The sequence below is a fragment of the Colletotrichum scovillei genome (assembly GCF_011075155.1).
Source record: "Colletotrichum scovillei strain TJNH1 chromosome Unknown Contig00003, whole genome shotgun sequence".
Classification (NCBI taxonomy): domain Eukaryota; kingdom Fungi; phylum Ascomycota; class Sordariomycetes; order Glomerellales; family Glomerellaceae; genus Colletotrichum; species Colletotrichum scovillei.
Window position 1 is genome coordinate 4,597,340 of NW_023336261.1, and position 13,627 is coordinate 4,610,966.

The 13,627-nt window shown below is 56.3% G+C and overlaps 6 protein-coding genes across 6 annotated transcripts; 4 read left to right on the forward strand and 2 right to left on the reverse strand.

The window, feature by feature from the left end:
* Positions 1-692: 692 nt before the first annotated feature.
* On the reverse strand, positions 693-2,556 carry HER10_EVM0001066 (2,4-dichlorophenol 6-monooxygenase; the record flags this gene model as incomplete). Its single annotated transcript, XM_035470827.1, has 4 exons — positions 693-1,560; positions 1,638-2,254; positions 2,323-2,468; positions 2,544-2,556. 4 exons carry the CDS (start codon positions 2,554-2,556, stop codon positions 693-695), a joined length of 1,644 nt encoding a protein of 547 aa, XP_035335619.1.
* Positions 2,557-3,435: 879 nt separating this feature from the next.
* On the forward strand, positions 3,436-4,766 carry HER10_EVM0010235 (trihydroxytoluene oxygenase; the record flags this gene model as incomplete). Its single annotated transcript, XM_035479702.1, has 6 exons — positions 3,436-3,852; positions 3,930-3,978; positions 4,030-4,133; positions 4,216-4,460; positions 4,560-4,669; positions 4,735-4,766. 6 exons carry the CDS (start codon positions 3,436-3,438, stop codon positions 4,764-4,766), a joined length of 957 nt encoding a protein of 318 aa, XP_035336460.1.
* A 735-nt stretch (positions 4,767-5,501) lies between these two features.
* Positions 5,502-6,420, forward strand: HER10_EVM0013442 (uncharacterized protein; the record flags this gene model as incomplete). The annotated part of the gene is made up of 3 exons (XM_035482799.1): positions 5,502-5,542; positions 5,712-6,146; positions 6,264-6,420. The coding sequence occupies 3 exons, from the start codon at positions 5,502-5,504 to the stop codon at positions 6,418-6,420; spliced, it is 633 nt and encodes a 210-aa protein (XP_035336761.1).
* Positions 6,421-6,540: 120 nt separating this feature from the next.
* HER10_EVM0005691 (short-chain dehydrogenase) lies at positions 6,541-7,817 on the reverse strand. The gene is made up of 2 exons (XM_035475297.1): positions 7,591-7,817; positions 6,541-7,521 (listed from the first exon to the last, which is right to left on the reverse strand). Exons 1-2 carry the CDS (start codon positions 7,702-7,704, stop codon positions 6,586-6,588), a joined length of 1,050 nt encoding a protein of 349 aa, XP_035336058.1. The 5' UTR covers positions 7,705-7,817; the 3' UTR covers positions 6,541-6,585.
* A 751-nt stretch (positions 7,818-8,568) lies between these two features.
* Positions 8,569-10,501, forward strand: HER10_EVM0006874 (Sas10 domain-containing protein; the record flags this gene model as incomplete). The annotated part of the gene is made up of 1 exon (XM_035476447.1): positions 8,569-10,501. The coding sequence occupies exon 1, from the start codon at positions 8,633-8,635 to the stop codon at positions 10,499-10,501; it is 1,869 nt and encodes a 622-aa protein (XP_035336166.1). The 5' UTR covers positions 8,569-8,632.
* A 277-nt stretch (positions 10,502-10,778) lies between these two features.
* Positions 10,779-13,593, forward strand: HER10_EVM0005547 (uncharacterized protein). The gene has a single exon (XM_035475160.1). It carries the CDS (start codon positions 10,964-10,966, stop codon positions 13,526-13,528), a length of 2,565 nt encoding a protein of 854 aa, XP_035336048.1. The 5' UTR covers positions 10,779-10,963; the 3' UTR covers positions 13,529-13,593.
* The last annotated feature ends 34 nt before the right edge of the window (positions 13,594-13,627 follow it).

The following is a 13,627-nucleotide window of genomic DNA, read 5'->3' on the forward strand; positions in this document are numbered from 1 at the left end:
CCAGTGTGACTTCTAGACTTAGCAAACGATACGGGGAACAACCATGCTGTAGATTAATGACAAATGTGAACTTCCATTCCTCTACCTTGTCATCAGTTGATCTAGATATCGTTTTGCTTCACTACTGTATGTCGCAGCGCTTTTGCACTCCCCTGCGCCTCTTTCATCTTCAAACGAAGTGTCAGCAAGAAGTACACTCTTATAAAAGGCTCAATGACTACATGTACGGGAGTCTTCAATCCCACAAATTCAAGGTGCTCGCGAAAGCTTCCCAAAGGCAACGGCTGAAAACACCGGGAATGAGTATGGGACCTTTCGTGACCATCGTGAGGATTGAGTAGCAACTTTCAGCCGCCCGGTTACACTTTCTGTCACCATTTCTGCTTCCCTATCTATATTATATTCGTTGTAGAATAAGCCTTGACACGTAAGTAGACAGTCAAGACATAAAAGGGTAGAAAGCTGCAAGTGGCCAAATCGGATGGCACTCATGTTGCACATCTTGAGGAAGAGCGAGTTTCATCAGCTGATCGAAGAAATCAAAGCCCAACAATCGCCTGGTGATTGATGTCCGTCAGAAATCTCGTGGAGTGAAAATTGTAGTCTTCTGGTGAGACGCTAGAATACGGAGAGAAATGTACAAGTAGATCTGACAAGTCTAACTCAAGTATGTCTATGGCACTAAAACTCCATCATTCATCAACACGGAGCAGGACGGTCTTCACCACCAACAGGAGCTTCTGGACACACGAGTTCAAGGCAGCAGATACCTCGTTCTGCCTCCACGCCACAAAGCGGTCCGGTCGAACGAGAACAACGCCCGACTCTTCAACTCCCCGCAAGCGCTCCCATTCATAGTAAACGTCCTCCCAATCCTGGCGGAAACCAATGGAATAGACCCTAATCTCGCAACCCAGCTTCGACGAAACCGCAGCAGCCGCCTCGTACCAAAGACTCCCGCCCGGGCCGGTAAAGATGGTAAAGCCACCCTTGCCAGCCAGGTCAATAGTCGAAACAGGCTCCTTCGGTACCGCTCTGTTCAGCCATACATGAGGTAGGCGGCGACCCGGGTATGTACTAGGTCCATAATACGCAACAGGATCCTCAGCTTCCTGCGATGAAGGCGTATACGGCCCATCTTCGTCCCCAGCATAGATCGCCGGCCCAGAATAAATCTGGTTCATCTCAACGCCAAGCCCATGAAACTCGTGCGCCGTCCGGCCAATAGCCTCGCGGAACGCGCGGCGCTTCTCCCGCCCTTCTCTCGTCGTGAGCGAGAGCTGCTCAAAGACCGCGGCGCGTTCTTCTGCCGTCTTCTCCAGCATGCCCAGGGACTGCCACACGGCGTAGTGGTCTCGGAAGGCTTCGTTGGCGCGGGCCACGATCCCGAGGCCGACGGGCTGCCGCTCGACGGTGTAGGTGTGGAGGAGGGCGGGACCGGCATGGCCCTTTTCGACGTGGGCGATTTTCCAGGCTAGGTTGAAGGCGTCTTGAATGCAGGTATTTGAGCCGAGGCCGTTCATGGGGGGGTGGCGGTGGACTGCGTCGCCGAGGCAGAATCTGAGGGAGTTTTTCGTTAGCTTTGGATCATAGCGATAAATGTACGAGGATAAAATGTGCACCGGGTGCTTGCTTACATGTTCCCATCTGAGTATCTCTCGGCAACAATATCGTTGACGAACCACTTTGAGATGGAAAGAACCTCGACTTCGGTATCGTCGCCAATGAATTCTTTGACCCGCTTCTTGTACGCCTCTTCAGTAACCTCAGCCGACGCGTCGAAGTCCTTGTCCGGAAACAGGATGAACATCCACTCGAACCACGGCTTCACCATCCTCGCGATTCCCATCCAACCGAAGCTGGGATGATCTACCCCGGGCTGCATCAACCAGTGCAGGTTGCCTTTCCGGTGGTCCATCAGATGAGAGAGGTCAGCTTTGACCAGGACGTTGATTGCCAGGCCTCCGCCAGGTTTTGCTACCAGAGGTATTTGAAGCGTCTTTGCGACGAGACTTCGAGCGCCGTTTGCGCCAAAGATGTACTTTGCCCGGATGGAGAAGTGGGTTTTGGAAACCATGTCCCAGATGGTGGCTAAGTACCTCCCTTCGGGAGAAGTTTCCTTGCTCCAGGTCACGAGCTTGGTATTGAATCTCACGACGAAGCCGTGGTGTGCCGCGTACCGGACCAAGATTGGTTCTAATGCGGTTTGTGGTATATCGACGGGGTCGCAGGGACTCGCGAGTTCGTAGTCACCCTAAAGTGAAGTGAGCTTCTGAGATCTTTGCCTGGTGAGAAGCTGAGCGTGACGTGTTGAACAGTTACCTTTCTTCTGGGATCACTTCCCCATGAAGGGATACGCGCAAACTCCTCACCCGCCATGCTATAACACCAGCGCGTGTGTTGCATGCAATGGCCCTGCGTCGCAATTGCTTGAAGCTCTCTATCCAAACCGATGTCTCGGAGACACTCTGAGAACATGTCAGACTTTCCAACATGGATGTCGAAAGGAAGCGACACGCATATCAGCTGAAGCTAGAACATACCAAGAGCTGCCATGTTTGTGATATGAGCTCGCGGTGTATCTGCGGTCGAGGGACTTGCGCTGATCATGATTCCCTTCAGTCCTAAGTAAAGATATGTATCAGCACAAGGTAGCCCCAAATTGAGAATAAATCGCACTGAGAACGAACCGTATGATGCAAGGAAACAAGCCAGCGAGGCACCAGCAGGACCCGCGCCGATGATGAGCATGTCAGTCTCGAGAGCTGCGGAATCACCACTGCCCTCGTGAGATTGAGTATCTGCCTTTGAAGGCACCGGCGCCGGATCGTGGCTCCTACTGGCCGGCGCTGACGCGATGTTCTCCGGCATCGTCATTTTCAGAGATCCAGAATGACTTTGAATTGGGATTGTTGCTTAGCCTTTGTGAGCAGTGACGGTGTAAGTGGCGATAGTAAGATTATGACACAGGGCTTCCCGCCGAAGAAATGTTCTCACGAATGGATGACAACGATCGAATTTCGTCATATACGAAAGAAGAACTCGGCCGGTTATCTCGCAGCATCAAAGCGTCGTAAATCCGAATGAAACGATGCATGGTGAGTATTTCCGTTCCGCGGACAGATGCGACGGGCTATTGTTGTTTGACGCAATTGTGTTGCGTCGGGGTAATTTTCTCCAAGACAGACAGAAGTAGAGCACGGTCTCTGACGACGCTGCTCCGGTCTACCTCGGATAGGTAGACACCATGCTCATTCAGACATTTCCATCAGAACGCACAATAAAACTCGATCAATTCATAACTTCATTCACAATGCCAATATTCCAAGCGTTTCCTTGCTTCGATGTGTCTTTTGTGTGCAAATCTAATCAAGGACAAACTATCCCCGCCTCCAGAGACCTAATCAAGCTCCAACTTACACCACAACAGCAAAGATGACCGCTCCCATCCGCAAAATCAACCTCGTGCGAATAGCACACATCAACTACACCTACCAAAACCTCGAGCGAGCCGAAGCCTTCTTCCGAGACTTTGGCTTCGTAGAGGCCTCTCGTGAGGGCACCCGCGTATACTACCGGGGCTACGGGCCCGAACCCTTCGTCCTCTGCGCCGAAGCCGGCGCCAAAGACGGCTTCGGCGGCGCAGCCTTTGTCGTTGAGTCAGAGGAGGATCTCTTGTATGCGTCCAAGACACTCCCGGGAGCTTCTGAGCCGTACGAGTTGAGCAAGGCCCCTGGCGGGGGCCGGTGCGTGACGTTCGAGGGCGGTGTTGATAGGTTTCCCTTTCATCTTGTTTTCGGGCAGGTTATGCGTGAGAAGGCGACGGTTTTCCCGGAGCGAGACTTCAATTTTGTATGTATACACGTGTTTCTGTTGTCATCACTACCGTGTGATGATGGAGTAACTTGGATGTCTGACTACAATGGCAGCCGACTGAAAAACATAGAGAAGCGGGCATATTCCAGCGGTTTGATAAAGGTATGTTGAAATCTAAACTGCTGTGTCTTCATAAAACTTAATAGTGTATAGGCCCGGCACCGGTGCATAAGCTGGGACACTTTGGCGCGTGCGTGACGGATTTCCAGCAAACATACGACTTCTTCACGACTCGGTTCAACTTCATCCCCAGCGACGTAAGTCAAATACACTCCATCATCTTGCCCCTTCTGTATCATCTCGGGACTCAAGAAAAGTAACTCACGAGCGAGAGAGTAGCTCGTACACGACGAAGCCGGACGCAACGTCACAGTCTTTCTGCGACTCGATCGCGGCGACGAACTCGTGGACCACCACTCCTTCTTCTTCTTTGAAGGCCCAAAATTCCACGTCCACCACGCCTCATTCGAGACCCATGACTCGGATCTGCAGTTTCTCGGCCACGACTGGCTTCGTGAGCGGGGATACGAGAACTGCTGGGGCGTTGGGCGGCATGTCATGGGGAGCCAAATCTTTGACTATTGGTGAGTCTTTTCCCTCCCATTCACTTTTTGTCCACATAGGGACTTTTGGCGCCTTTAGCGGGATTGGTTCCGTGAGGACTTACATGAATAATTCCACAGGTTCGATCCTAGTAAGTTCATCTTTGAGCACTACGTCGACGGCGATCAGATGAATAGTTCGCACCCGCCGAACCATTCCAAGGCGTCTCCTGATAGCCTTCACATCTGGGGTGAGTTTCCCCTCCCACGGACGACTCTTGTATGATATCGGCCTCACTGAACGATTCTGCCGCAGGGCCTGACCTCCCGGAGGGTTTCCTACTTTGAGGATTCTTGGACCAGTAAATATTTGGACAGTAGAGTGGAAGACTTATAAAACAATTCCCTCTGTAGACTAGACCTTGATTTAGACATAAGAGTTGCCATGAAGTTCAATATACAGTCTTTACTAGCACACGTTTTCATCAATCACTGTTTGAACCCGGTTCCTTGGTATCGTACCACCAGACACTTGGCCCAAATTGGGAAGGCGTGACACTGTCGAGTCATGAGTGTAGCTAAATTCACAATTGGAAATATTTTGAAGAACGTATAATTGCCTACATGTCTCTTACCGTGCTGGCACGGTCAAGACGGCTTCCCAAGCGACAGGAGCACGTAATCGGGAAAAGGATTCCCGCAACATGCCTCATTACGAGCTCCCGTGATTCTGGCCGGCTATGTACGCGGCAAAGTCATCGAATATTTTACCCAGAATATTCCGCCAAGTAGCTGTACAAGGTCTCAAAGCGTCGGACGGACTGATTTGGTGACTACGCCGTTGGAGATAATCATACCGAACCGCGGGGTAAGCCCAGATGCCAACCCGAAGAGCTCTCCCCCGCACTCACTGAATGTTGGAATCTACCGTCGGAATGAGCAGCCGATGCGAAATATCTGAGAATGTGAGGCTTTAATATGTGAAGCAAACCATGGTCTACATGGCAGAGCTTGTCTTGCAGCAGAGGAGCCCTCGTCGACGTTGAATCCCATCTAACTTACATTTGAAACCACTGAACCAGAATGTCGTGCCCGTTGTTCTTCGTAGTTGCCCGTGTCGTCGGGTCAGATGGCTCCCTGGAAAAGGCAAGAAACCTGCAACCTTTCCAGTTGAATTCTCAAAGCCTTCAAGGCACTCTCACGCACCTACCCTACACACGGCTAACCCCGCCAGTGGAAAGAAAGACTCGTAGCCCTCTGCGCCGTTTCCGCAACCGAACCCCTTGGAAACAGCTACTACTGGGGCCACGACCTCTCCGCCTCCGAGCCAGACACCCTCTGGGGCCTCGAAGGGTACACCCACCCGGCGGGCTTCTTCCTCGGCCACACCTCGACCGACGTCTTCAAGCGCGAGATGCGCCTCGCGGACGAGCAGAAGCTGCTAAAGACCGTCCAGGGCATCGGCAGCCCGGACTACGATCTGCATCACTATGACCTCGCTGGCGGCTGGTTAAAGCGGGAGGATGATCCCGGGAAGGACTCTCGGGATAGCGCGGTCGCTGTTGTGTATTTTTGGGCGGCGGAGGAAGGTAGGAGGGAGGAGGTTGTGAGGAGTTTGGAGGGGTTTGCGAAAGCGCAGAGGGAGAGGGCGGTTGGGGAGGCGGAGTTGCAGAGCTGTGCTGTTTTGAGGGAGGTTATGGATAGGAGGTTGGCGACATTGTGGTTACGGTACGTGAGTTTGTTGCGAACGACACAGCTGAGGCCTCCTCGCTTCCTCCCTGTTACACGACACTGGGATACATGTTGTAGCTTGCTAACACCTGCTTCGCTTCTCGCCACATGTAGTACAAAGACTCAACAGCACCTCAAGTCTCAATTGGAGACAAAGGATTACAAGGACTTGCTCGCGACTTTGCAGCCGTTGACTGTCCGGACGGAGACGCACCTATCGCAAGTCTTTAATGGACACATTGATCAGCCACCGACAGGGACTGGTGCGTGAAAAGGGTCAAGTCACCCGGGATTATACTCCATGGTCAGCCACCGACCCTGGGTTGTATGGTGTTAGAGAAACGCAGTAGACCCATAGGGTGATACTGGAGTTGTCAATAATAAACATTTTGGGGTATCAATTATCTTTCATTTGTTTAGCTCAAAAATCGAGTTCTCATGAACTCGGCTTCGGCTGGGGCTTATCATACGTCGCAGGATGCCCGTGCTTCCTGCCGTAGTTCCTAATCTGCCTCAACATATCGGGCAGGATAAAGATCCAGACCAGGGACGAGAGGCAGATGCCCAGCGTGTCGACGACCCAGTTGTTGCGCAGGGAACCGCCAAGACCGCTCCACCTCATCAAGCTACCCAGCCACGCTACCGTCACAAAGTAGTCTCCGCGCTCGAGTCCCTTGATTGCGGCCCTGGCAACTTCGTCAGGCGACTGGACGGGGTCGAGCTCCTCGAGCTGGTGCGTGATCTGGGGCTTGGTCAAGTTCTCCTTCTCCAGGCCGGGGCTCGTGATGGTCCCCGGGAAGACGACGTGGACCTTTACATTTTGCGGGTAGAGCTCGACTTCCTGCGAGAGGGTGTCGGCCAGGCCGCGGATGGCCCACTTGGAGCCGGCGTAGGGTGCGTACCCCGCGACGGTGAAGAAGGCGACGACGCTGGTGGTCATGATGAGGTGGCGCGGCTCGGCCTCGACGGGGGCCTCGGGGGCGAGCCAGACGCGGAGGATGGCGTGGGCCATCTCGGCGGTGCCGTAAAAGTTGACGTCCATGTTCCTGCGGGTCTCGGAGAAGGGCACCTCGGTGAAGAAGCCGGTCGAGGCCATGCCGGCGATGCACCAGACGACGTCCGGGCTGCGGCCGCCGTTCCAGGCGGTGGCCTCGGCGAGGAGGGGCGTGGCGTAGTCTTCCTTTGTGATGTCGGCGGTGATGTAGGTGAAGCGCTGGGTGGAGGGGTTCTTGGCGGCGGATTTGCACTCGGCGACGAGCTCTTGGAGGCGGGCGGCGTTGCGGGCGATGAGGATGAGGTTTGCGCCCTTTGCGGCGAGCTGGAGGGCGACGCTGCGGCCCATGCCCTCGGAGGCGCCGGTCAAGAGGACGGTCTGGGGAAGAGTGCGGGTGAGTATGCGTGTGTGAATAAAAGGGGGGGGAATTCAAGGAATTGAGCTTACCTTGCCATCGACGGGCATGTGATTCTTCCAGTTGAACAGACCCATTGCGGATGCGAGAAGGGCTGCTGCGAGGGCAGGCAGGGCTATCCAGAGAGCTTGCGACGCGTATTCCATACCTCTCGAGTTGGGAGAGAAGATGGTCGAGGGCGATTGGAAAGGGGAGAGTGGGAGCCGTCGTGGCTTTATGTTCCGGCTTTGTCGGTGATGAATTGCTCGAGACGCGCGAGGCGTTGTAGTTGGAGTAGCTCCCCTAAGGTATTCGTAGACATGGTCCAGTAAGGTGCGTGGGTGTGCGCAGCCATTAGGATCCAGGTCCCTGTCGTTCCTGGTGGGGTAAATTGTACCTTCAAGTGGCTGCTGACGGCGCTCGTCTAGGTGGAATGGTATGACAGGTTGGCCAGCTTGGGCTAGTCCTCCTGATTGCAATTTTGATTTACAGCAGTGCTGACACTTCGAAAGCTTGTTGATTTCAGTATGATTTTCATACAACGTATATTTCTGCTCAATACTTTGTAAGGTACTCAGGTCAAACGGCTCTTGATCAACTGAGCATGTTGACCCAGCTTGCGCCGCTAAGAAAGTACCAAGTGTATAGTTGTGAGGTAGTCTTAGATCCTCATATCTCTCTTCTGACCAGCTTAAGACTGAATCTTATTCCATCTGAAAAGAACCATGAATATCAGACTTTTGAGTTGTGAGTTCTTGTGAAATCCTCAAATGAGCAGAGCAAATAATGTGCTTGAGACGGTGATAGTTGAGTGACATGTTGGTGACTTGCATCGATTTGACCGTGGACGACTGAGTGTGGACCCCACCGTTAGGTTGAGGCTCAAGACCAATGAGAAACATCCCTGCCAATCCATCTCCACTAAAAAGTTCTGCGCTCGACGGACGCAAGAACATTTTTCGTAGCCGTCAAAGTGCAGCAAAGAGATCCCGCCCCATCCAACGCCCGATTCTCATCACCGAAATCGACTTTCGCACCAACCCTTCCACCCTACACTTCGACCCCAGATCTGTTCAGTCAAATTAAACGGTCACGATGGCGAAGAAGAGAAAGGCCTCTGGCCAAAATGAGCGCACCGGTCCCAAGGACTTCGACCCCGCCGATGCCCGCCTGGGCCCCATCACCAGCTACGAAGATGTCGCCGATTCAGAAGACGAGTACTTCCTGAACCGCGACAAGATCATGTTCGACGAGGGCCCCAAGTCCAAGAGGAGAAGGAAGGCCGACGAGGAGGACAAGTTCCTGGAACACTCGGACGAGGAAATCCTGGACCTCGACGACGGCGACGATTCCGACCAAGAGACTAAGAAGCCCGCCCGGAAATCCAAGAAGGGCAAGGCTGCTGCGGCCGAGGAGGAGGCCGAGGAAGAGGTCGAAGGCGCGGAGGACGAGAACGATCCGAATTGGTGGGGTTCCTCAAAGAAGGAGTACTACAATGCCGACCAAATCGAGACCGAGGCCGATGCGCTGGAGGAGGAGGCCGAGGCTAAGCGCCTCCAGCAGAAGAAGCTGGCCAAGATGTCCGAGGAGGATTTCCTGTTCGACGAGGGCGAATGGCTGGCAGCTGCCGAGGAGGACGAAGAGGACCAGGACGTTGTCACAGAGGTTCTTAAGGACGTCGAGATCACCGACGACATGGGCCCCGAACAGCGCACAAAGATCCTCCAGAGCAGATACCCCGAGTTCGAGCACTTGGTGAACGAGTTCCAGACCCTGCAGCCACAACTGGCCATCCTGCAGAAAGACGCCCACGGCAAGTCGAGTCAGTCGCTCGAGGCCGTAAAGTACTGGATCCTCGGCTGCTACGTCGCCGCACTGGCAAGTTACTTTGCCATCCTCACATCCCCGGCACGCGACGGTTCAACAGCCCAAAAGACGCTCGACCCCGCCGAACTCCGCGATCACGACGTCATGGAGACGCTGCTGGAGTGCCGCGATGCGTGGCAGCAAGTCAAGAACGCCGCGCCAGTACGGCCTGACGACTCGATGGAGGTATCCTCCGCCGATGAGGACATCAGCGCTGCGCCCGCCGGCGACGCAGACGAAGACGCCTTCGCCGCGGCGAGAGAAGAGATCAGAAGACAGCGCAGACTCGAGAAGGCGGCCAAGTCCAAGAACAAGCAGGCGCAGAAGAAGGCCGCTGCCATCGAGGAGTCGCTCGCCGACCTCGACGACCTCCTCAAGCAGTCCAAGAAGAGCAGCAAGAAGACCAAGAAGGCCGCCAAGGCTACGGAGGAGGGCGACAACTCCGACTTTGGCGAGGAGGAGGTCCTCGACGCCCGGACGGCCGCGGACAAGGCCGCCCGCAAGAAGAGTCTGCGCTTCTACACCTCGCAAATCGTCCAAAAGGCCAACAAGCGCGCCGACGCCGGCGCCGCGGCCGGTGGCGACGCGGATATCCCCTACCGCGAGCGTCTCCGCGACCGCCAGGCCCGCCTCAACCGCGAAGCCGAGTCCCGCGGCCAGAAATTCGGTGCCGACCTCGGCGACGGCGACAGCGACGACGACAACGAGGGCAAGACGGCGGCGGCGCTGCGCGAGGAAGGGGACGACGAGTACTACGACATGGTGGCCGCCTCCTCCAAGAAGAAGAAGGCGGACAAGGCGGCCTACAGCGCGGCGCTGGCGGCGGCCAGCAAGGCGGACCGCATCGTGGAGCAGGAGATTGTCGGCGAGGACGGCAAGCGCAAGATCACGTACGCGATCGAGAAGAACAAGGGCCTGACGCCGAAGCGCAAGAAGGAGAACCGCAACCCGCGCGTCAAGAAGAGGATGAAGTACGAGGAGAAGCAGAAGAAGCTGAGGAGCATGAAGGCCGTGTACAAGGGAGGCGAGCCCAAGGGCGGCTACGGTGGTGAGATGTCTGGTATCACGACGGGCATTGTCAGGGCGAGGAAATTGTAGAGTTACGTTGTCGTCGGTGCCTTCACGTAATACAATTGGATTTCAAAAGTTTACAAAATTGGAGCGTTTCTTTCTGATGATGTGCTCTCAATTGAGAAGACTACCAATGTGCATCGATATGTGGTTGTGAGTGGCTCAATGTGAGGGAGGGAGACTGGCACTGTAAGTGAGATTGAAATGTGAGCTGGGGTAAATTGCAGGGTGCCGAAGCTCGAGAAAGCTGGCCCCACCAAATCCCATTCCATGTGGCCAGAACAGCTTCAACATCCAAGCTCCAGCTTTCAACTACACATCTACAATTGCCAACCAAAAGGCAGGCGCACGACCAGCGCAAAGGCCTCACGAACATCCAAAAACCAGCAGAAGATAAATCCGTCAACGAAGAAAACTCAATGAATCCGACGAACCACCGATAACGACCCCATCCGAAACCATCGTCGAAAGACCACCACCACCACCAAAATGGCGACCCCCGATCTCTCAACCCTCACCTCCTCCGCCCAAGTCTTCTCGTCAACCTACACCCTCCCGCAGATCCGCGGCATCCATAGAGCCCTCCATGTCGAGATCGACGAAAAGGCGAGCCGCCTGCGCACCCAGGTCGGCAGCTCCTACCGCGACCTCCTCGGCACCGCCGACACAATCGTCCAGATGCGCAAGGACAACGACGCCGTGCAGAACGTCCTCGGCGGTATGGGCGGGCGCTGCGGCCGCGGGGTAGTCGGAAAGAAGGTGACGGGCCTGGGCGGGTTCGAGCGGAGCGCGAGGGAGCTGGACGGCGGGGCTACCGGCGTGGTTGCCAGGGCGAGGCTGCTCGAGGCCTGCGGGCTCGTCGTAGGACGTGTGCTCCGTGGCTCTGGGGACGCTGGTGTCGGAAGCCAGGATCTGAGTAGGGGTGATAGGGTCGTGCTTGCCAGCAAGGTGCTGGTACTGAGCCGGCTTTTGGTGAAGAGCTTAGAGGCGGAGAAAGAGGCGCTGCTCCTGGAAGCTGACGTCGGGCACACAGTCGAGACCGCGAAAAAGAGCCTGGGCGGGCTGAGGAGGAGACTATTGCGGAATATCGAAACCCTGCTGGAGCGGACGGGCGAGTCCGTCAAGCAGCAGGACGTCCTCAAGGCGCTCTGCGCATACAGCCTGGCCACCAGCTCCGGCGCACGCGATGTCGTCAACCACTTCCTGCGCGTCCGCGGCGCCGCCATGGCCCTGGCCTTCGACGTCGAAGACGCCAAGGAGCGGCAGAGGAGCACGGCGGACGTGCTCAAGAGCCTGACGCTGTACACCAAGACACTGCTCGACGTGCAGGCCCTGGTGCCCTTCAAGCTGTCCGACGCGCTGTCGAACCTCAAAAAGAGCCCCTTGCTGGCGGACGCGACGCTCAAGACGCTCGAGTGCCTCCGCCTCGACGTCTACGATCGGTGGTGCGGCGAGGAGATCCAGTTCTTCACGCCCTTTGTGCGGCACGATGACCTCGACGGCCCGCAGGCGCGCGACATGCTCTTCAGCTGGGCGAAGCGTGGCGGCGAGGTCCTCGTCGACGGGCTCAGGAAGACGATGGAGCGGATGACGGAGTTCAAGGCCATCACGGAGCTGCGGACGAGCGTGCTGCAGCTCTGGATCCGCGAGGGCGGCAAGGCGCGCGGGTTCGACCCCTCGGAGATTCTCGACGAGCTGCGCGGCGCCGTCAATGGGCACATGCTCCGCGTCGTCGAGACCAAGGTCAACAAGCTCCACCTCGTCGGGTCCGAGGTGTCGGCGACGCTGGACTCGTGGCAGGACGGCGTGACGGACGAAGGGGTCGATCTGTGGAACGTGCGCGGGTTCGACATCGACCTGATCCACGGCGCGGACCATTTCTTGCAAGAGCTCGTCGCGCGGCTGCACGGCCGCAACGACGCCGTGTCCAAGGCCGTCAGCGGGTTCCAGTCGTGGCGGCACATCATCGACGAGGTGGGCGAGGTGGTGGAGCAGCTCAAGCGGCAGCGGTGGGACAACGACATTGACGAGATCGAGGACGAGGAGACGATCGAGGCGAGGCAGCAGCTGCTCAGCAGGGAGGACCCGCGGACGCTGCACGAGAAGCTCGACGCGACGCTGGTCAAGGCCTTTGCGGACCTGGACGGGAAGCTCGCGGGTCTTTGGCGGTCCAGGGAGGGTGCGCAGAATAGCGGCAAGGTGGCCATGTACCTCCTCCGCATCCTGCGCGACGTGCGCGAGGGTCTGCCGAAGCTCGACGCCGTCAAGCGATTCGGGTTGGAGGTTGTCCCGTCGCTGCACGAGCAGCTGGCTACCACCGTGGCCGCGCAGCCATTAGAAACGTTCAAGGGCAGGGCGCTCACGCAAAAGACTGTTGTCGGGCGGCCGCTGTGGGAGGGGAGTCCCGAGCTGCCTACGCAGCCTTCGCCTAGGGTGTTCCAGCTCCTGCGGGACGTGTCGACGGAGATGGGCGATGCGGGTATGGATCTCTGGAGCGCGGTGGCCGTGGGCGTGATTAAGCGGCATCTCGGGACGCAGTTGGGCGAGATGTGGCTTGAGGCCTTGGAGGCGCACCTTGCGGAGGATGTCACCAAGGGCGCCTCTGATGCGAAGCCGGATGATGGTGCCAAGGACTCGGCGGAGGAGAATGGTGATGACAAGGAGGTCGAAGCATCTGAAGCAGAGAAGCCGGAGGTTCCTTCAGGCGAGGAAAAGCCAGAAGATGCTGTCGCAGAAGACAAAGAAGAAAAGGAAGAGGAAGAAACAAGACAGGAAACCGAGGCAGCCGAGACGCCTGTCAAGACAACCGCAAAGGTGGACGATGTTCTAGCCCAACAGCGTCGCGACCTCCTCATCCAATGGCTCTACGACGTGTCCTTCCTCCGCTGCTACCTCGATGCCCCAACAGCAAGCCAAAGCAACAACGACCTCGCGAGCCTGGAGGACAAGATCTTCAAACACACGGGCTTGGACGGTGACGGGGCGCGCCAGCGGATAGGCAAGTCGTCGCAGGAGTACCACAAGAAGACGAGCCTGCTTTTCGGTCTCTTGTGAAGTTGAGAATTTGTATATAGATACCCCCCACGAGTAGATCATGGATGAAATTCCCATCATATGCCGAGTCTGAAAGTGGTCCATGACTTGATGAAGACG